At 33.6% G+C, this 23,735-nt stretch overlaps 1 protein-coding gene across 1 annotated transcript in view; it reads left to right on the top strand.

Annotated features, from left to right (window-relative positions):
* The window catches only part of LOC125051514 (homeobox protein dve-1), a 77,005-nt gene extending 64,461 nt beyond the window's left edge, over nucleotides 1–12,544 (top strand). Inside the window, exons 3-6 of the mRNA XM_047651870.1 lie at nucleotides 4,310–4,498; nucleotides 5,126–5,355; nucleotides 9,998–10,822; nucleotides 10,950–12,544. Coding sequence (XP_047507826.1) covers nucleotides 4,310–4,498; nucleotides 5,126–5,355; nucleotides 9,998–10,822; nucleotides 10,950–11,612 — 1,907 coding nt within the window. The 3' untranslated portion in view covers nucleotides 11,613–12,544. The remainder of the gene's footprint in view (nucleotides 1–4,309; nucleotides 4,499–5,125; nucleotides 5,356–9,997; nucleotides 10,823–10,949) is intronic.
* The last annotated feature ends 11,191 nt before the right edge of the window (nucleotides 12,545–23,735 follow it).

The raw sequence follows: 23,735 nt of genomic DNA, 5'->3' as shown, positions 1-23,735 counted from the left end.
ATTAAGACAGGACATTAGCTGGCTTAAACCGGGGTATGCAGTCACGAATGTGGTTAGCCAGTTTGTAGGCTTCAGCATCCGTCACGCGATTTATCCGATCTAAATAGATCATCGCTCACGAATGATACCTGAACACGCAAATCCTATTGAATCCCTATCCGTAATTATAGCATACATGATGCGGTATGTATCGTATCGTTAATCGCATGTTAAGTGACAATAAAGAGTAATAATTATTGTGCGCAAAAGTGTTTGGGTGTTTCACAACACGGGAATATATTACTTATGTTTTTATCAATAATTTTATAATATTTGGTCTATACACAAGCGCTTTGTAAAAACTTTTTATAAAAAAAATATTTAAAGAAAATTGGTATGGTTGTTATAAACTTAAAAACATTTTCTGAAACTTATATTTAATTGAACTTGTATTGCATGATAGTAACTCTGAGTGACTTCAAGCCAGCAGCTGCTGTGCTCCATTGCTTCTATTTAAAGACAAAACATCAAGTATGTTCATAGGATTAAAACGTTTAAAATGTATAGTAGACCAGTGCCGATAATTTTTGAAACCAAAAAAAATTACAGTAGGATGAAACCCATTAGAAAAGCAGGGGAATATGATCAAAATGAAAGGAAAAATAAATTACGGTCGATCTGAGGTCGGGAAGGGGAAGGGGGGGGAGTTTTAAGGGTAAAAAACGGTTTATCTCGATTTCCGGCAAAACTAAAAGTCCTATCGAAGAAAACTAAATGGCAAAGTTGTAGGTAATAAAAAGATCTAAAACTTTTGTATTCACACATTTTTCACATAACCTCAAAATTTATGTGAAAAATTCAAAAAACCAACTTTTTGGTTTTTTATTTCTATCTTTTACAAAAATTTATTTTTTTAAACGAAATTTGGTGAAAACTTACCTTATTATGTCCCAAATATACTGTAATTTATTTGATTAAAAATATTTATTTTTTCACCTTATTTTGAATTAATATCGAAAAAACACCCTAATTTTCAATCGAAAATTCTGACGTCAAAATTTCAGCTTTTTTCAAAAAGTTGGTGTGCTTTCAGTTCGTTGAAATCTCTACTTTCCTATGGTAAAAAAATATATATATATTACCATAGTAAATCTTCTCAGAAAATGCAAAAAATCGTATGTAGTAACGCCCAGACCCGTCATCCCCTTCCCTACTTCTCTATGAATCTTCTTTAAATTATAATCAGATGCCTATTTATTACTATTTTAAGATAACTTATATATACCTGAGTGACCTAAAAAAAAATTTAGCCTTTAGATGGGCTAAAATTTCCGTATTTCATAGAGAAGTAAGGAAGGGGATGACAGGTCTGGGCGTTACTGCATACGATTGTTTGCATTTTCTGAGAAGATTTACTATGGTAATATATATATATTTTTTTACCATAGGAAAGTAGAGATTTCAACGAACTGAAAGCAAACCAACTTTTTGAAAAAAGCTGAAATTTTGACGTCAGAATTTTCGATTGAAAATTAGGCTATTTTTTGGATATTAATTCAAAATAAGGTGAACAAATAAATATTTTTAATCAAATAAATTACAGTGTATTTGGGACATAGAACGGTAAGTTTTCACCAAATTTCGTTAAAAAAAATATATTTTTGTTAAAGATAAAAATAAAAAACCAAAAATTTGGTTTTTTGAATTTTTCACATAAATTTTGAGGTTATGTGAAAAATGTGTGAATACAAAAGTTTTAGATCTTTTTATTACCTCCAACTTTGCCATTTAACTTTCTTCGATAGGACTTGTAGTTTTGCTGGAAATCGAGATAAACCGTTTTTTACCCTTAAAACTCCCCCCCTTCCCCTTCCCGACCTCAGATCGACCGTAATTTAATTTTCCTTTCATTTTGATCATATTCCCCTGCTTTTCTAATGGGTTTCATCCTACTGTAATTTTTTTCACTTTTTATTTATTTTAAAGGCTATCTGCACTGGTCTATAGGTAACATTTCAAATTTTACAACACATTAAACGAATCTATAAGTATTTTTTGCAGCATACAAACCAAATCCAGATTTTTCGTAGCAAAGCGCTACGTTCACGTAGCACTACGATCTGTCCCTCACATTATTACTAAATAATTATACAAACTTTCGTTAGCATAGACTAGGTTCATAGATGCACGATCATTGTCATATGTGTGATTATATGTGTCACTCTCCCTTGCTTCATCCACCCATTACGTAACGTAAGATTAAGTTTTCAGTTTCGCACATCAACGTCTCGAAACTCCCGTAAAGTTTTAATTCTAACTTATACATCGCTCCTTGACATCGGTGTACCCTTTTGTTAAAGACTGAAATCTTTTCAAGAGAGCTTAGATCGAGTAAGCTTTGCAGCGAGGGAACCTAATTGCTATTTTATGTTATGCGCTAATGAACAATGTAGCGAGCTAAGATGCAATTTACAGTACAAGTTCTTTGGAGATTAGCGATATGTTCTGTTTAGATACCCTCTAATCCGCTATTGTTTGGGTATCAGTAACCGTGATTTCCTTTATATTCAATTTAACGTTGAGCCGAGCATCTTAAGTGAAATCCGTCGTTTTAAATCAATTTTTGCCGCGCACCACCACTATGTGGAACCAGCTGCCTGCAAGTATTTCCTAAACAATTCGACTTAGGGTCCTTCAAGAAAAGAGCGTACCAATTCTTAAAAGGCCGGCAACGCACTTGCGACCCCTCTGGCGTCGACTGCCCTCCATGGACACTCGGTGAGCATCCTATATACTCTATATATCAAGATCCTCCGTTTTCGTAAATATAAGTTATATTATTCGTGAGATAATTTCCTTTTGGTTATTCATGGTGAAACCTTATATTAATAAAGTCAGTTGAGCCTACAGGTTTAACTGACCAAAGGGTTTTGAACTAAATCACAAAGTCATAATAAAGCATAGGTGTTATCCTAACTACCCGTTAAATCTCCGCCATACTTATTTGAAAACTATGGAAAGTTTCTAGTAATGCTATTTAATCCCATCCCACCCATATAGTACTTTAACCCAAAATCTGAATAACGGAATTTTAATTACTCAACGAGGGACATGTTTTCAGTTTGTTCCGTTATCCAAATTAGTATTATGAATACGTGTTATTGTTTTCTAAGAAACCTATTAAGTTTCATATTAATACTGATATAAATAGGGCCTTGTTAACATAAACACGCTTTCTTATAAACTTCAATATTTATCGAAAGCATACAATAAAATAATGTTTTAAAACTTCAGTAGTCTTTGGTGATTTAACGCAATTAAACGTAGCTTTTAAGCAAATTCTTTTTAACATTAATGCAACATCATAAAAACGCAACGAAGCAGCAAGAACTATTTAATATCGTGGAAAGACTCGCAAAGTGCCGGTAAAAGCAGCGCCCGACAAAGAGATCCACGCTTCGACAGAACAAGGATTAATTATTATTTTAACATTTTCTTCTTTTTTTAACGCCGCCATGGGCAAGTCAAAAGCATTTTCGCTTGAAAAGTTACTAAATAATTAAGATGCCTTCTTAACGACAGTGTTTCGACGTCGTCTGAAAAATTTCAGGCGTCGAACCTTATTTTCACTTGAATGGACATTGAAATAATAATCAGCTTTAGCTATTAGTTATTTGAACATAGTATTTTCTCGTTAATGGTTTATACGGCGAATACTAATTAGTAAATAACAAAATACCTATGAGTAATAAGTTGATATTATATAGTTTAAATAGAACAGTGTTAGCGTAGTGCCTTCAGCTTTCGATTCTTATCCCTTAGGTCCGTAGGTTTGATCCCCGACTGTTTAGCAATGGACTTTCTATGTAACATTCACTCGAACGGACGGAAAACATCGTGTGGAAAAAGGCTTGCCTTAGATCCAAAAGTCGACGTGTGTTAGGCACAGGAGGCTGATCACCTACTTACCTATTAGATTGATAAATGATCATGAAACACATATGTGAAGCCCAGACCTAAAAAGGTTGTAGTGCCACTGATTTATTTTTATGTAGCTCAACGCCTAAGCTCTTTATACAACTAGTCGCAAATATTACCAGCCCTAAACCTTTTGTAGTTTTAGAATTTAACAATTCTTTTTTAAAGAAATCTTGTTTGTGGCAATTAGGATGGGATAACAATTATTTCGAAGGTAACTTTATAAAAATTTTCATGTAATTTGTAACGCAAACATCATTGCAAACAAACAAACGGACTTTACTACTCCGCTTAGATCTTTTGTTTGTTTTTTCATCTTCATTATAATCTCATGCATACTTTATTGTTATAGGTAAGACACTACCAGTTCACTGTGTGGTGGAAGCAGTATCATCTCTGGAGGAAGGTGCATGGAGAAGACGGACGGTAGTTGAGACTGACAGCTACGTCATCATCCCAGCAGCTACTGCTTTCCATGAGCTGGTTCCAGCCGCCATGATGAGACTCGGATATCCACACGAATTGGCTGCGTCAGCTAAAGGTATATTTTGTTAATATTTATATAGTGCATGCTAAAATTGCATTTATAAAAACACTTGTTAAAGACATGAGCAGTGTTGGCCTAGTGGCTTCAGCATGCGACTGTAATACCTGAGGTCGTAGGCTCGATCCCCGGCTGGTGCACCAATGGACTTTATTTCTATGTGCGAATTTAACATTTGCTTGAACGGTGAAGGAAAACATCGTGAGGAAACCGACATGTCTTAGACCCAAAAAGTCGACGGCGTCTGTCAGGCACTAGAGGCTGATCACCTACTTGCTTTTTAGATTTAAAAATGATCATGAAACAGATACAGACATCCGTCAGTCAGGCCAAGACCTAAAGAGGTTGTAGCGCCACTGATTTCTTTTCTGTTAAAGAAATATATTAAAGATTAATTTTTTAAAGATTAATAAATTAAAGAAATATATTTTAAAGAAATAAATCATCTTTGCTAATATGGTTATATTCTTTTTGGGTTCGATAACAGGTGAAACAAAATTTATTTCTGCATCAATTCATTCATAAATATATTCAAAAAATGAGGTCCCAACATCCAATGTACCTGATTACTTTGGAGTTATAATTCCTTTTTTTTTATTAAATATTATTAAAATTTATTAACAGGATCAGTAGTAATAAACAATTGGAAGCCGCTGCCCTTCGAGCGAATCTCAGAGGGTCCTCTGGCGACTGTTGGTGAAGTTTTGGGTGAACTTACCACCGTGGCCACCCTTAGAATCCAATTGTTGAGACCACGGCTCACACCGCTTCAGGACATCAAGGACAAACTGTTAAGACTTCTCCTGGTGCAGAGTCGACCATTGCTGATGTCCACTGGATGCCCTTTAGATGAGGTAAGGGTGGTTTTTCACATATTTTATCGTCCTCTTGTATTGTCTGTCCTAAATTTATGTTCACTAGTGTTTTACTTTATTTACTAGATTATTACTACGCGATCTTTAATATGAAGTCATTATGTTAATGTTTCTTAATTTTTTATATTTTATAACTAGCATTACCAAACTTAATATATTATAATATAATCCCTAAACCAAATTCATCAATACGTACTATTATTACATAATTGGTATTTCCGCTATTAAGATTACAACAAATCCTTTATCTAAAGAATATTACATATTTGACGCCTTGGCCACAATTGTAACCTTGAAATTAATGTAAAAATTATGATATGCTAAAACCTTCAACGCCGTCAATAGTACTATGAGTATATGAGTTATAGTGTAAGTCAATATTACTAATAATACTAAATAAGTAAAAACTCTTTTGAGCCTGGAACATGTTTTTGGAACGAAGTTCCTTATCGCGCGTTGTGAAAGGGGGCTAGACGGAAAAATTTCTTACGAAAAGTTGTCACGACATTTTTTTGCTATTTGCTATTGTAATACACCGGTTCTCGTCCGATCACCGAAGTTAAGCAACGTCGGGCGAGGTCAGTACTTGGATGGGTGACCGCCTGGGAACACCTCGTGATGTTGGCTTTTTTTTTTCGTCGTAAGATTGGTGTCGAGAAATCTATCATACTGTTATGATACCAATTAACATATAAATTAATCGAAAGTAATTTCGTTCCATCCGGGTGTCCCTTGACACCTCTAAAGTTTTTTTTTATAATAAACAACATCTCATAATCTAAACACTTGTCATAGCGAATAACATCAAACGAGGCATTAACCAAACCGGCGACAATACGGTCACGCTACACTGGCTTCATCCAGATTTCCACTGTCCTGGTAATGTTACGTTTTAATACCTGATTGTAACCCCGGATCGGTATACAATGAACCCCCTTTCACCCCTTATTACTGGAAACCCATTGTTTTATTTAAGCCCACAACTGAATAGCACTCCAGCCGCATTGAAAATATTTGCTAGGTAAATTATTATTTTAATTGAAATTAATTAGGTAAAATGCGATCACACTTTTATTAATATTATCGATTATTTAATTGAAATCAGGACAGTGTAGTCTGTAGGGATACACGCGCGACTTTCACCTCTGAAAACGTGAGTATGAGCGCAGGCATAAATTGATTTTTTGGTCGTAGCTTGCTTACAGTGATGCAAAACTATACGCATATGCTTAATCGGCCCGTGTTAGTTACAAATAGAATATCCATTAAATCATAGGGTAATATAAGTAGTTTTGTTGTAATTAAATATCGGTGAGAAATAGTCGTGGTGGACTGTAGAAATATACTGTGGTTATTTAGTTATGTAGGCGTAGTTGTAGGCGTAATAGTGTATAATATTATACATATTTAGAGTGTTGAAAATATTCTTAACTTACACAGTAATAATAATAAGAATTAAAATGCATAAATTGAAATCTAAAATAAACAAGTCTACATTTTCAGTTACGAACACAAAATATATATTTTTATAGATTTACCTTTTTATAACAAAGGACGAAAGAGAAATAGAAAGAGAAATGAATGATAATCTTAGAAAACTATCTCTATAGGTACTTTTTAATATCGACATTAACAAGTACCTATAGAGTTTTACCATTTTCGTAACATTAACAAGTAGAAAACATCAAAAACTCGTAAGTCTCAACATAATATTTTAAGTCGTCTTAACAATTACTTGACATACAAATGAGGAGCTCATCTGAGTGATGGAGACAGATTATCAAAGTCTTGTTAAGTAGACTCGCGTATTGGGGCTCGTTATAATTTACAAGGTAACGCCTAAGTCGTCTCTAATAAGGATCAGTGGGAAGAAAGCGCGCTTGTTTTCCGTGTAAGATTATTTTATATGTTGTTGTACTTGTTTATTAATACTATCTTTTCAAAAATAATTAGCGTAACATTCAAACAACAACATTTCAAACGTCTACAATATTCATTCATTAATTTAAAAAACAAAAGACAGTTAAAGAACAAACGAACCTTCAACATTGCGAATAGAAAAAGCTTTGTTTACTGTACAAATAGTTACAATAAGGTAATGTAATTAATAATGTCACAAATTAATATCTGTGTAATATGTATGCATTAATAGCTACATGCAAGGAGTTATTTTAACAAGAAAATCGTGTAGTAGTAAATTACAATAAATATTCAACAATACAGAAAACTAATGTATCATTGCTAAATCTAGAACTCTGTGGAAAGGTATAATTTCTCTACAATATCTTCATACATATTTAATTGAGTTTGAGACTCATCCGCGCATGCCTTATTATATTCTATAAATATCTTTAATACGAATAGGGCTTAAGGCTTATTACGAGAGCTTTTAACTATATTATCGGATAATCGGAGGAATAAAGTAAACTGATTTTAAAAGGTTACAACAAAAAGGCAGCATTGATAAACTAACTATAAATCTTTATTTTAGTTATTTTAGTAATCTAATATATAAAATTCCCGTGTCACAATGTTCGTTTCCAAACTCCTCCAAAACGGCTCGACCAATTTTATATTCATATACAGTAAGTCTGAGAATCGGCTACTATCTATCTTTCAAACCTCTAAGTGATAAAGGGACATAAATTTTTTTATTTATTTTTAGATGTTTTTTATTTTTATTTTTTATGATACTGCATACAAAAATACATACAACCCCTAATTTTCACCCCTCTACGATCAACCCCTATTTTTTATTATTGTAGATAGTTATTTTTATTGGAGTAAAAAAATGTATCCTAGAAATAATATACATTGCAAAAAAAATGTTTGCCGGGTCAGCTAATAATATATAGATTTTAAAATATCTCCTAATTATGCATGATTTAGTAGGGATATGCTTCAATGCTACCTTTAACATCGCGGATAAGATGTCAGAACGCTTTAGATATTAATTTTCTTCAATAAATTATATAAAATACAACAACCCACACCCGCTGTATTGTAAGACGGGCCCTCGATTCAAGCAAAAGAGGGTTAAAAGGAGTTTTAGACGTACGCTTTTGATCTTATTAATACCATAAAATAATTCCTTATAATCTTATTAAAGCGCGAGGTTAGCGATAGAAGCGTTCCCTCACGCATTAGGTTGAGATTTCAATTTAGCGCTTTTAGTGATGATTATAACCGAGAACGCGGAATTTATATTAGATTCCTAAAAAATACTGAAATTGATGCTATGAAAGTATAGGTTAGAGAATTTATTTATATTGTACTTCATTGTGTATTTTTGCTAATTGCACAAAAAAAAAATTATGCAATAAAATGATCACAACTTTTCGATTTCCGAGAGACAGTTTAATACTTAAGACAAATGAATGAACAAGTTTTAAAGTTGAAACAAATGATTCAAAGGAAATCGCAATGGCGCAAGATAATCAAACAGAAACTTGGCGTTAAACGCCAGATGAACTCTATAATATTATGGTAATTTATCGCAAATTGCTAGAGTTTCCATTCGCAACAAACTTTTACAATGTTCTTGAAACTGTTTGATTTGGCATCAAGCGGTTCGTAAAATACTTCTTAATGATATCTCTGAGATGTGTTATCTCCTCTAATTCTGACAGGTGTAAAGTAGCAAATATTAACAGAATCAAATTAATATCAGATAAGACTAAGCCTATTGTCTTCTCGTCCTAAGCAACTAGTAGTAGCGATGTTCGCAATCACACACCGAATTACGTGCCGTTGACACCTGACGGGACTATCACAGGCGCCAGCCCTAGTAAATCTCGTGTATCTAAAGCGAACGATATCTTAAAGCAAATATGACCGCACTATTTAAAAACACAAAACAAAGAAGTGGATTAACGCTTCATGCGCTCGCTAACTTCAGCTTGACATGAATTAACACATACCGTGTTGTAATACTTACAGCTATTCCATACTGAGATTTTATTTATACATATACTACCTGATAATTTCTCGATTTAATTACAAAATGTAATCTTATGACATCAAGAGATTTTGCTGGCATATCTAGAAATCTAAACAATTAAATTATCTCACAAGATATATGATTTTCTCGAGTAAAATACGTAACCAAACAAACGTCAAGATCATGTATATGATGCATAGTTGTGTAACTTAAACAAGTTTCGAATCACCTTATTTGTACACTTTTCGATGCCGGTGGAACATTTTAGTACAAGCACTTAGTTAGGTCGGTATGCCGGCATTTTGCTAAGGAGTTGTGGGAGGACGCTAATTGTATAGACGCCCTACCCGCTCATTGTTTTAGAGCAAACCATGATTGAAGTTTCGGCGCTGTAGAGTGATGCGCACTAACCACCGAGTAAACACCGCGGTTGCCGCAGCGAGCCGCGCGCGCATGACACATACATTAACAACCGGCCTAATATTTTCATAATCTAATGGCGATGTTCTGTGAAACAATGCTCACTGTTTATTCAAACAATTATCTCTGTATCTGTTACTGGTTAGACTGACCTCTTTAAAACCATCTAAAATTGTTTGCGGTATCTTTTTGTTTTTTATAAGTTGTACAAACTTTGGTACCGGTAGCGTGAGACCTGAAATACTTTTCTTATTGTTATAGGTGACATTGGCGCAAATATGTCGGGGGCAAGATAGATCTGCTGGTCCGCATATATTCCATGAACCGACGGAAGAAACTCGCAGAAAGTTTGAGTCGTGGTGGAGTGCCCAAGTCTCTCCGCGGCCACCTCCATTTAGCCCTAGGCGCTATCCTTCTCCAGGACTTAAGAGATCTCCAACTTTGAACACGATCCCTGATCATCTGCATCCAGCACTTCAGACTGTTCAAAGTCAATATCCAACACAGAAAACTAGAATGAGAACGAGTTTTGATCCTGAACTGGAGTTACCTAAACTACAGCGCTGGTTTTCGGAAAACCAGCACCCAAGTAGACAGCAGATACAGCAGTATGTTCGCGAGTTAAATAATTTAGATTCGAGGAGGGGTCGAAAACCATTAGATGTCAACAATGTTGTGTACTGGTTCAAAAACGCTCGAGCGGCCCAAAAACGTGCTGAATTACGTAATATTAGTGGATTAAGTCATCTCGGTATGAATGGATTTAACAGCAGGAGTCACAGCCCATCGAATGGTTCTTTACTCGTCGGCAATGAAAATTACTCACCCCACGATCATAATATATTAAAAAGCCCAATGGGTCAGTTGTCTGGCAGCCCTGGAAGGTACCCCATGTCAGTAATGTCAGAAGATAATCTGTCAAACGCTGGGTCTGATTTAGAAGACGATGGTGTTGACATGAACACTGACAATAGGCCAGAGACTCCAGATGCACCTTTATCCCTTATTACGATAAAGAAAAACAACAATGAGAATGATAAAGATGACTCCTTCAAGGAATCTCCGAAACCACCTGATATTATCAAGGTAATATTTTTAACATCAAATTCATTTTTGTATAAATAATGACAGCAAGTAAATTAATAAGTAGTAAGAACACTAATAAACTCTAGATTATGAGATTTGTATAAATAAATTACTGTCATTTTTTCAGGAACATGACATCAAAGAAGAGCCACGGGACCTAACGAAATCAGAACGACTACATTCGCCCCAGCGTTCACCGGCCAAGAACAGCGACAGTTCACACAATAACAACAATAACAATGAGGATGAAAACGGCCATAATGATGAGCAAGATCTGGCTTCAGACGATGAAGTCAATCAAGAGCGGCATTACCATCCCGCTTCTCCACACCTTGATCGGCTGCCATTTCCCATGGTTCCAAATCACCCAATGTTCAGCCATGGAATAATGTACATGAGCCAATATATGAGTGGCTTTCCAGGCGTGAGCCCGATCCCCGGTGAAGGCGCTAGCGGTCTGAACCTTGCATTAGCAGGAGCATCAGAAGAAAGACGCAAACGCAACCGAACATTCATAGATCCGGTTTCAGAAGTCCCCGTACTTGAGCAGTGGTTTTCCATGAACACACACCCGTCACACAATCTCATCATAAAGTATACAGAAGAACTAAACAGGATGCCATACAGACAGAAATTTCCGAGACTTGAATCGAAAAATGTGCAATTCTGGTTCAAGAACCGACGAGCAAAGTGTAAGAGGCTGAAGATGTCCCTGTACGAGCCAACTTCTCCAGGACATTATGTGCACCCAGGTCATCCACACGCAATGGCAGAGCGGAAAATGGTCTGACTTAGAATTGTGTCATTTTAGAAAGACTGAATAAAAGCGTTGATGGTGTGTAGTGCCATTTTAGTATTAGTTATTGCATTGTGCATACTATAACGTATTATCGTCTATTATTAGCAAAACTGTTTCATTGTACCACCATGCGATACATTGTAAATTAAAATCATTCGCTTGTAGTGAGTAAAAATAAGCTCATACACCATAATTTGAATCTCAAACATATATTGTACAATAATAAAGTTATATGTGTGTATTATAATTTATTTATTAAATTTAAATAAATTTTATTTTATAGAAGCAAATTGCGAATAATCTCACGCATTCGTGTTTATATATACTTAGAACATACTAAATTTAGTGTAATGAGTCAATATGCTTTAGAATATATCGCACATGTAGAATATTCTATTATATCGTTACTTGTAAAGTCTACAAAGTTATAGAATACGCACATTCCTTAAATTAAGCATTCTCAATCCAAAGATTGACTAGATTAAGGCTATGTTATACCAAACTAGACATTGTCAAACTAGGTATAAATGTATATACGCTTACATGAATGTAGAACCTAGTCCGTTGGTTCAAATCCCGGTTTCTTTGTCAAGTTACTGTTACAGTATTTACGCATTTATCGGCTGAAACTATTCGCAGTTTCATCAAATATTGTTTTATAGTTTTAAAGACATAGAGGTAAATTGTTTTGTTTTGATGTTATGCTTTGTGGAGCTGTGATGATCCAAATGTATTTAATTGTTAAGGTTACATCAGCAGAAAGATTTTTATTTAATCTAGATAAATCGATAGATCTTGTCTAAATTTAAGTCATTAGGCTCACAAACAGCATTTACAGCTTGTATGATTATTGGCTAAATGTTTATCCCATTCAATTATAGTATAAACGAAAAATTTATTGATTAAAATATATGATACTATCACATGGTATTTTATTCATATCCTATTCCTAAACATCCGTAAAAAGTCATTTTCAATAGTTACACAAAAGAAGTTAAAAAAAAATAATTAAAAAAATATAGTAGAATAATAAAAACTTAATTAAAAAATATTACTATTGTTTATAAGTTAGTGCAACGTTGCCTTAAACTTCACCCAAGGTGAATTAATAAATAAACATGCATATGAACATATTGTAGCCATTTAAAACATATAAATCTTTTTTTTAAATATTCTAGTAAACATATTTCTGTTTCGCTCTTAACAAGAGTGCTAGAGCTATTACTAGAATAACAAAATTTGTAAATAAACTTTTTGTTTTAGTACTCATGCCTAGACTTTTTCCTAGACTATTCACAAAATAGTGAAGCAAAAAAAAATACATTTCGTTATTCAGAACAATAAAATATGCAATACCAATACCAATATATAACTACAATTTTCGAACTCACCAAAAAGTAAGCGCCTAGCAAAAACCAGTCTGCAATATTAATACACAATCAATTTTAATCGTCATTTCGTACAATTGACTACCGTGTGTCAATAGATACCGTTTGTAGACGACGGTGGAGTCCGGCAGACCCAAATCACCTGTCAAAGTTGCGACTTGCGATATCTGGTCTTTGTCGTCTTCGATCTTGTGAATCCTTTATCGTACTTCTCATCAATTCGGCTTATACATATTAATAATTAACTTATTGCATGCTGTTTAGCAATGTTGTTCAACAATGGCTCATGTGACATACTCGTTATTGCCTGCGCCACTTCGTTTTAGGGGAGCAAAACAACAGAAAAGCGCACAGCAGTGTAACATACTCTGTAAAGGTTATAAAAATAACATTATTTTTACATAAAAAATATTTTTTTTGAAATACATATATAAATAATACTTATCTAAGTGTTGCACTAGAACAGTGTTGGCCTAGTGGCTTCAGCGTGCGACTTTCATACCTGAGGTCGAGGTTCGATCCCCGGCTGTGCACCAATGGACGTTCTTTCTATGTACGCATTTAACATTTGCTCGAACGGTGAAGGAAAACATCGTGAGGTAACCGACATGTCTTATACCCAAAAAGTTGCCTATTAGATTTAAAAAATGATAATGAAACGGATTCAGAAATCTGAGGCCAAGACCTAAAGAGGTTGTAGCGCATAAAGATGTATCTGATCGTGGGTTCGAACGACAGTGATGGTTTTTATTTTAGAATTGGAAGTCTTGGATACTTATAGAACTACAAATATTACTACTACAACTACTTACTTTTACGTATTCGACTTCACAATTAATTATTTTACCTATATTACATTAATTTTATAAGATCTTTATAGGGTGCTATCTGTACAATAGCACCACAGTTTTCTTGACCTCTGACTTGACTAAGAACATTTAAAGTCATTAAACCTGTTATATAAATAAGTATTAAAATGCGGACTAAATGACTAAAAACATAATTTAAATTAAAAAAATATTATTTTAAGTTTTAGTACTAAGTAATCAACCTCGGCGGCTTCTTTAGTATTCTAAGTAGCAAGTATTTTAATACATATAGTGTTTGCGTAGAAAAGGATGCCCACTTTTGTTTATTTCTAAAAGCTGGGTGTGTATGACATGACCGAAATAAAACCAAATGACTCGTAGAACAAATTGGCATATTCGAGACAAAATTGGTAAACCTTGCAATAATTACTACTTTATATTAAAATGCGTATATATTAGATAGCTTTTATTAAGACAGTTAAATAATATAAAGCATAAAAACAAGTGGTTTAATGAAAACATCACTGCAGCGTCTTATACAAAAACCTTTGAGTATCATGTTATGTGGATTAAGCCAATTAGCAGGAGATTTTCAACTCCGACTCGCGTATAATGTTTCTTTGATCGTCTACTCATCTTTTTCTTATCTCTCCTTGAGTGATGTTGCGCTAATTATGTTAATTTTATATCAAATGAATTGTTAGTCAAAACAAAACCCGTCTTAATATCTTTGATAAAAAAAATTTCTTTGAAATATGTAGATTTGAAACCAATTTCAAGAAGTTTGAAGATGCAAGGCGTACAATTTAATATTTTTACTCTTACCACCTAATAAATAAGACATTTTCTTTTAATAAATAAGACCAAATCAAATTGGTACTTATATATAATATAATAATAACTAGCTAGCTTAATAACTATACTTATATATAATAATAACTAGTCCACCATATAATTGGATTAGGATAAGATGAATCATAGTATTAATAAGATGATTAATAACAAGGGGTCTAACACAAAAACTGCGTACTTAAATGTACCCGACAATACCTCATGCATCATAGTAAAACAAGGAACTAAATCTCTATGAAATAAAATACGAAAATTCCTTTATGACAACGTGTTTAGAGGTCACTGGATAAATGTTGATAAAATATTTCCGTATAGACGATTTATATATAATATCTATACAACGCAACGCATCAACTAGCTAATTTTGAATATTTTTATAGTTATATAATTACAAAACTTTGGGTTTAATAACTATTAAGGAATGAAAAAAGAAATAAATAAAATCAATGTTTGTATTAGTAATATTGGATCAAAAATTCATATCATTCTATGTACACTTACATACATTATTATTTTTGATTGTACTTGTACTATTACATTATCCGGCATTATCCGACAACACACTTGCGAGCCTTCTGCCAGCCCATGAGCGGTGGTTTCAGTTAACACCAGGTGAGCCTCCCGCTCGTTTGCCCCCCGTTCTATAAAAAAAATATCTGCATAACCATGTCCATATTAATTTAACGAGGCGAGCAAGTTACAGTGTCTATAATACGCACGAATTACGGCAAGAGTCTATTTAATAGTCTGTCTGCATCGATAAAACCAACTGTGTTGTGTTGTAAACAGTCGGTGCAAACAAATATATAATGTATTTTATGCGTAAAAAAAATAATATTGTAGCCGAAAGATTCTATAACCCAAATTAAAAAAAAATACTTTAAATATTTATTAACTGAAGAATTGAGTTCACGCGTCATACAATTTTGCTCAGTCGCAATATGTAGGCGCGTAAAAAGTCATCTGTCATAAACGTTATAAATATAAGCCATAATTAATATCAAAGTATGAAGTTTTAATCTAAACAAACTGCCTTCCCCGCGCATTTATGTTAGTTAACCACGGATTATGACGTTCCTGTAATGAAGTAATTTATTACACGCTAAGTATACTGGTAATAGATGTGTCTTACGACCACTTTTCCCGGGGAAATAAAGATAATGATTATCCAAAAGGATACGGAAAATACTTCTAATTATTAAAGCTGCAATCCAGCAGTTGCTGAACCAGTTTATTATTATTAATATATTATATTTGACATAGAATAGTTGCTTTAATTACCATTTATGTATTTTTATTTATTTATACGACTATCGTTACTCTTTTCCAATGAATGTAATAGACGCAAATATTGATTGCAACTCCAAATTGAAATGGACGTCTCTGATGAATAAAGTGATTCCGTAAGATTTTATTTAAAGATTTTTCTTTTAAGATGTCTACGACTTGGTGAAAAGGATTTGAGTAGAGAAGAATAGCATGAGAGTACTTAAAGTGCAGTTTAGTTAAACATAAAATTCCAACCTATAATCTTTTTGTTTATATGTATATCTGGGGGCTAACTCGCTGGAGCCTCACCTGATATTGCAAGGATGTTCGCAGGTGCGTTGCTTTCAAGAATAGATACGCTCTTTTCTTGGACCTTACGTCGAATTGGCTCGGAAATACTTCAGTGGGCAGCAGTGGATTTCAGATATAATCATGATTAAAACACTGATAAATGTTCATGCCAAAATAATGGAAATAATTAAAAGTTTACGCCATAATTAAAAAATAAATAAGAGATTCACGAAGTGACATCTTAAGAAAATGCCAGCTAACCAGCCGGTTGTTGTATGACAATAAAACTCCTAAGCCCGTTGCCTAGCGGGAAGATTTACTCCAGCAACTTAATACACCGTAATATCGCTCGTAAGCCCCGCTTCATACTAAAAGCTAACGCTTATATAAACTTATTTCGTTTAAGGCAAAATATTTGTTGTATTGTATTAAGTACCTATTTTAGTCACAATACTTAATAATTTTAGTACTTTAATAGACAAAATACACATAAAACGTATATTAATAAAGCGAGGGTGATTTTTGAGCTTATCCTAAAAAAGATTAATAAAGACTATTGTCGAAATTAAAGTATAACAATGGCACTACAACCTTTTTAGGTCTGGGCCTCAGATTTCTGTATCTGTGTCATGGTCATTTGGTAATCTAATAGGCGATCAGCCTTCAGTGCGTGACGCACGCCGTTGACTTTTTGGGTCTAAGGCAATCCGGTTTCCTCACGATGTTTTCCTTCACCGTTCGAGCGAATGTTCAATGCGCACATTGAAAGAAAGTCCATTTGTGCACAGGTGGGGCTCGAACCTACGACCTCAGGAATGAGAGTCGCACGCTGAAGCCACTAGGGTAACACTGCTCTAAAATAAAGGATATCAATATAATAACTATTAGATATTTATTTAAGGAATTAAATTGTTATACGTGTTTGTATTTAACCTTATTCCTTTAACGTTTTTTCATTGTATTGTCAAAGATAGGGAAACTAAGAATAAATTTAATGAAATTTCAATAATTTCAATACTCCGGTCCACACAGTTTCTATTTTTAACTTGATAGTGTCATAAGAGCATAGACACTATAAGTGAAAGATATATTTCTTAATATCTCCGCTTGTGTGGAAAGTGAGCTTAAAAGCCTATCTGTCGGCCCGTCCAAGCCTTAGTTATGATATAACAAGGAATCGGCTAAGCCTCGACTTACAGCAGACTTTATTAATTGACATGACATTTTTTGGCAACAACGTAAACAACTGCTTTGGCAGGGATTAAAGAATTTCTTAAGTTCTTTAGTATTCTGTTATTAAACTTTTGTTAAAAGTTTTTGAAATCTTACCGAAAGATACTCTTAAAAAGATGCCATAATGACTTCTAATTAAAAAAAAAAACGTGTGTGTACGCGCGTTAGAAATTATACTTCTTTGGCGTAAGAATTTTCTTCGAGCACTTTAGAGGGACGTTTCCCACTTCTAATTGCATTTTTCTTGTCCATTTTAATGAAACTTCCAATCAAAACGATATAATATGTACTAATATATTTTACAATAAACACTGTTTTTTATCACATTGGAACGGGTTTTCTCGTATAGAAATCATTATTTTGGTTTAAATAAACACAAATCTGAAAACCTCTACCATGACAGACAGTGCAACTTGTCGATAAAACAGAGCAAGCGCCAACTAGCGTCCCAGATCTTTTACCGACGTTTGAACAGATATTCAGGGTGTCGGTTTTTTGTGACGGTGTCCGGGTGTCGGATTTTTGTGACGGTGTGCGCGGGCATCCTAGAAATTTACTCTCATATCATAAATTCAAAAACTTATTTTTTTTAATATAACGCCTTAACATTTTAGGAAGTAAGGAAAAAAATAATTTTTATTAATTTACAATGTTAAAGAAAATTCGGAAAATCTATAATAGTACAAAGAAGCTCAAATGTAGAAAATCTGTGTCCCGTTTAATCGAAATATATTTAAGTCTACAGGCGGTAATATTGTATTTAATAAGCCAAGGAGGCCATAACTCAAGGTTGATCCACATTGACTTAAGATGAACCTCCAAGGATATGTTGCTCATTTCGTCTCCCCTTATCATAACCGCGCCCTATAAGCAATTTATTTCTTGAAGATAATTATAAGGTGGATTACTTTTTAAGTGATCATGGTGGCTTTCTCTGTGCCGTGTGTAAAAATAAAATTCTTAATGGACAAATTAATAAAGCAATAAATAAGAACTAAAAATTAATTGTAATATGTACATTTAATGAATTTATGAAGTTTATATACGCTACTCTTCAGTACGAACGTCAGATTCGACAAGTTCGTTGCAGGAGAATACAATCTTGAAGAAATTATTAAAAAAAATTAAAGACAGTAATTAATTGACAACACCGATATATATTACTATGACAATAGAATATAATTATTGTCAAAACTAAATGCCATATGTCACATAAAGAGACAAACCAGCGCCACAAGTCTTTGTCTTGGTCTAAGATTTCCGTAGGCGATGGCTGGACTTGTTCTTCACGTTAAAAAATGTTCTATGTTTGGCACACATCTTGGACTTCGCTTTTGGACACGCTTTTATCGCGTCTACATCGGAAGCATGTAAGAAAGGGTATGAACACACGACATCAAGTTACAGATTAGAGTACTAATGTTTAAAGAACTTTATTTCTCATTACAAAAATTATTTTTTATTTACATGAGAAATTAAATATTAAGTATACTACTAGTACAGTACTAAATACTATTCAATTCAATAATAATTAAAAACCCAGACACATTCCAGAGAATGATTGTTTGTGAAGTTAATTTTCTAAATGCAAAGTATTTTTTTTGTGTTTGGAACACATCTTCGTCTTGGGTCTTGAACACACTGGTTATCCGTCGATGCCTTTATCTTCAACACGTAACAAAGGGCTTAAACACACGACATCAGGGTTGAGATTTGCGCGCGCCAAACCAATACAGCTCACAAGACTATATTCAAAGTCCAAAAATAATTAAAAACCTACATTAATTCCTAAAAATAATTGTTTGCTGAAGTTGATTTTCTTATAATAGCGTGTTGAGGTTTCCGTACGGCGAGTGTCGTTTGGCGGACGGTGTAATCTCAAATCTCCCGTCGCCAATTTATTTTCATTAGCGATCATCCTCGGTTAATTTTATTCCCTACTTACCCTGCTAGGGATCGGGATATTTTCGGATACAAAACTAAGGAAAGAGTGTTTTATTATACCCATAATTGATACATACTTTACAATTCTTTTATATTTGTTTTATATTATAGGATTGCTTAGACGGTTAAGCGATTGATTCAGGCTGCCCTGTGGATGGTCCACTTTGTTAATTGTTTTCGACTGTATTAATATTTTTAATGTTAAATAAAATATTTTTAAGTCTACAACAAGCTCGAACACAATATTTTTGAGTGTGTTGTTGTGTAATACACAATAGGATCACACAAAGAGCCGTAATTATTTCCTTTTATTTTTTAAATCATGATATTTTAATAAATAATAGATTGGATCAAAAGCAAGAAGCCTCGCATCTCGTATAATGATTAGAAGGATTCTAATCCACTTTTACGCATTTTCTTTCGCTTGAGAAAGTCTGAATCTATAGCCAATGACACGATTAAATAAAACGTCGATGCCATAGTCTCCACCACGGAGAATATAGAGATGCTTAATTCATTTCCAGAGGATAATATTATTTTTTTACTCCCTCGCTTTTTTTTCGGTTGAACCGCGGCTTATTTTTTATTCATTGCATCGGCAGCCAATCGGGGTGGGATATTCAATTATCCACCCTCATTTATATTTCAAGATAATCGAAGCGAAATCATGTTGCGTTTTGACAATTTTCACAAATGATTGAACTCAAAGAGAAATGTTTATTCAATATGGCACGGCTTAAACCGTTAGAACCTTCGAAGTGTTGGCTCCAATTTCGCATACAAATTGAAAGTTAGATATTTACGTTAATATTGAATCCACAATACTTTAGCAATACCTAAAACACTGCAAATCTGACATTTTTTATTATGGCTTACCTTATATTATGTGATATAAGGACACTCACATTGCCAGAAGGCTCGCAAGTGCGTTGCCGGCCTTGAGAATTGGTACGCTCTTTTCTTGAAGAACCCTACGTCGAATTGGTGCACGGCAAAAACTGCCAAATGCCAACTTAAACGCTCAGTTGTGGAACGACGGACGTCGACGAGTTACGGATGGTATTTTGTATTCTGCCTTGACGTCTGATGATGTAACTCAGCTGCATTGCAATTTGCTATAAATCAGCTATACATTAGAAATTAATACAAAAATATGATAGTGTCATTTCAGGTACTGGAATAACGACTTATTACTATCTTTATGGTATAGGTTTGATTCCCCTTGCAAGCATATTTTATAGAACCACTACAAAGAATTGAATAAACAATGCTAACTGTATTGTTAGTGCAAGCCGCGGGGTGCATTTTATTCGCGTCTAAATCTGCGCTCGAATTAATTTGTCGCGACGTGCGAAATTAACGCATGAGTAACGCCGCCCGCCCTGACATCTCGCTAAATCGTACGTATGCATCGAGCTTTGGTCAATTACATAGAGCTGATATAACAAATGCTTCTGGTGCTACAACATCGTCGTGATCATTTATTTTTCTTATTCTGTGTTCAACTTTATGTGTTTAAGTCATGAAGGTTTTCGCTCGATGCTTTCCTATACCGTAGGAGGGAGTGATAAATGGGCACATAGACAAATAGTCCATTGGTGCCCGGGCTGGGTTAGCCGGGTAACGAAACTACGACTTCAGGGATGAGAGCTACTAGAGCAACACTGCTCTAACAAATATTCACTATTAATTTTATTGCGTATCTAAGAGCATAACTATGTTAATAATTTTAAAGATTTTGATACTCTGATTTAATATGATTTTCATGCCAGTAATAGAATCATACAACATTTCAGTATCTGCTTTAATCATCAAAAAGAAAGATAAATTTAAAGTGTATACAACAAATTAGAGGTTTTTCAACGTAATAACAACTCTAGTGTTATATCCGTGATTTTCCACGACTATACCACGGACTCAGGTGAAAAGATCCCACGCTCGACGTCTGCATCTCCAGCTTAACTGCTTCCTCCCACTCACGACATAATATCTGTCATTTTGTATTATGGATCATGTCAGTTTTAATTAATGCGAGATTTGAACAATTGCATATTAAAAATTAAAAGGAATAAATTTTGTTTGCGCTATTCTAAATCTTCTAACTATTGGCAATCCAATTACCACCGTTACTATTCGTACCCTCGCCGTAAATTAACCTCTCGAACACATGACAATGTATGGAAATAATTAATGAACTACAGGTTAATAGACGTTTTTAATTGTCCGTTAGTTACCTGACAAAAGGTTTGCTCCATGTCACGCATTGAAGTTATCTTTAATGGTAGCTTATTTTGGTAAAATAATTAAATTTATTATTTTCGGGCGTCATTGCATACGCATAAAGTTGTCCTAGTACCGTTTAAAATGTAATTATTTTATAATATATTCTTATTTTTTATATATTGAATGCAATAAGTAATTAATAAACTACTATAACTAATTTATTTCATTGAAGTCATCAAATAATTATCATTCATATACTTAAAATTTAAAAATTAACGTACTGTAATCACAAATAACACTGAATTTTTTAATCGTCCCTTTAGACTAAACAAGTTAATTTTTAACGATCACTCATCAAATTTGTTTAATTACGTCCCAGTGGGTCTAATCGTAAACGTAGGTTGAGGGAGGCCGCTAATCAACCGTTTAAGAACGACACTCCTTGATAAAGACCTGATTCCCTCTTTATAGAAAGCGACAACCTCAGGAAATTAGTTCTTTTAAAAAAATAAAGCGTAAATCTTACACTTGGAATATGGGTTCCGTCGATTTTATAATTTAATTTTAATAAATTATTTTATTTTCGATTCCATTGTTATCTGATGTGAACTAAAAAACAATACTTAAGTGATCGTTTAAATTTACCTATTAACAAGTGATTAAACTATATATATAAGTATGTAGCTTTTCAACTTTTTTTAGCCTACGATGTTAACTTCTTTAGCCGTAACAAAAATATTGAATACTCCCACAAACATGACGAATATTAATTACCATGTATGGCTTATGTTAATAAGAAAATCGTAAATAAATCGTTTATTTGCAAAGTGGTACATTTACATGAATTAAATATAAAAATCCGCACAATCAGCCATATAAAAATAGGCATGCATATGTCATGTTAAAAGTAGCTTTCTTTCCGGAAATCAAGGTACCTACTACACATAATCAATAACCTCACAATAACTATACCTCTTAAAAAGATAAGTTGACTTTTACAAATAAGTATAAAAAAAATAATAATAAATAATCTTTATTTCTTCTCTCATATATACATACAAGGTTATTATGATTAAACTATTAAATGTATGAAGTGTTATCAATATAGTAGGATTTGTTTGTTTCCTATTGAACTCCACTTGTCCCTTCAGTCAGCGAGGTGTCAAAGCCCCATTATCATTGGCTGGCGTCTCGTTGATTTTAGATAAATACAGTAAAACAATTGTTTATTTTTTATACTTGTGATATTTTTCCATTTCAATTTTTCAAATTCACGATGAATTGGATTTTTTTATGATTTTGCATTTCAGTTATATCGCAGTTAAATAAAAGAAATAATGTTTTGAAGCGATAAGTTCATTAATTAGGCTTAATATTGATCCATCTTTTAGTCGATACCAACTCCGGGGATAGATAGATAATACAACTTTTTCTACAGCTTTGATACTTTTTGACATTCAACACCTTGTGTCTTCAGTCACCGTGACCACGCACGCTGTAAAGCACGCGAAACGTCGGAAAAATATAAAATTATGTAAAATAATTGTAAATTTATAATAATACATAACTTCAATCCGGTAAAAAAGTGTTTTCTTTAAATGTGTAAAAGTTTTGTCAACAAAAGACAATACTATAGGCTTAATATTTGTGTATTCTTATTGTTAACTAAACGAAGTTGCATCGCGAAGCCCTTTGTTTAGAATTAATTACAGATAATTTTCAAATTCCTAAAGACGCTCTTCACGTCCTCATGTAAAATTAATTGTTGAAAAACTAACTATATTTTTTTTAAAGTAAGGTAATCAAATAAAGTATTTTCGGAGGTTAAAAAGGAAATGTGCAGCGATAGCTAAGTCGGTTTATTCCCGAGATAAGAGCAAATGTATTCAGATGCACAATCTTTATACCGCCCGCCCGCCCAACCGCCCGCCCATAAACCGACTCGTCGAATGGCTGATGAAGCTATCATTTCTAATGTCATTTTTATATTTCATTTTAGTACAACCATCTTAGAAACTATTTTATTAGCTTATCTTACTTGTAATGTTAGTTGAATTATATGGTATCTGCTATATAACTAACTCGACAAATATATAAATATTTTG

The sequence above is a fragment of the Pieris napi genome, chromosome 1, assembly GCF_905475465.1.
Source record: "Pieris napi chromosome 1, ilPieNapi1.2, whole genome shotgun sequence".
Taxonomy (NCBI): domain Eukaryota; kingdom Metazoa; phylum Arthropoda; class Insecta; order Lepidoptera; family Pieridae; genus Pieris; species Pieris napi.
This window is presented reverse-complemented; position numbering and strand designations above follow the sequence as displayed.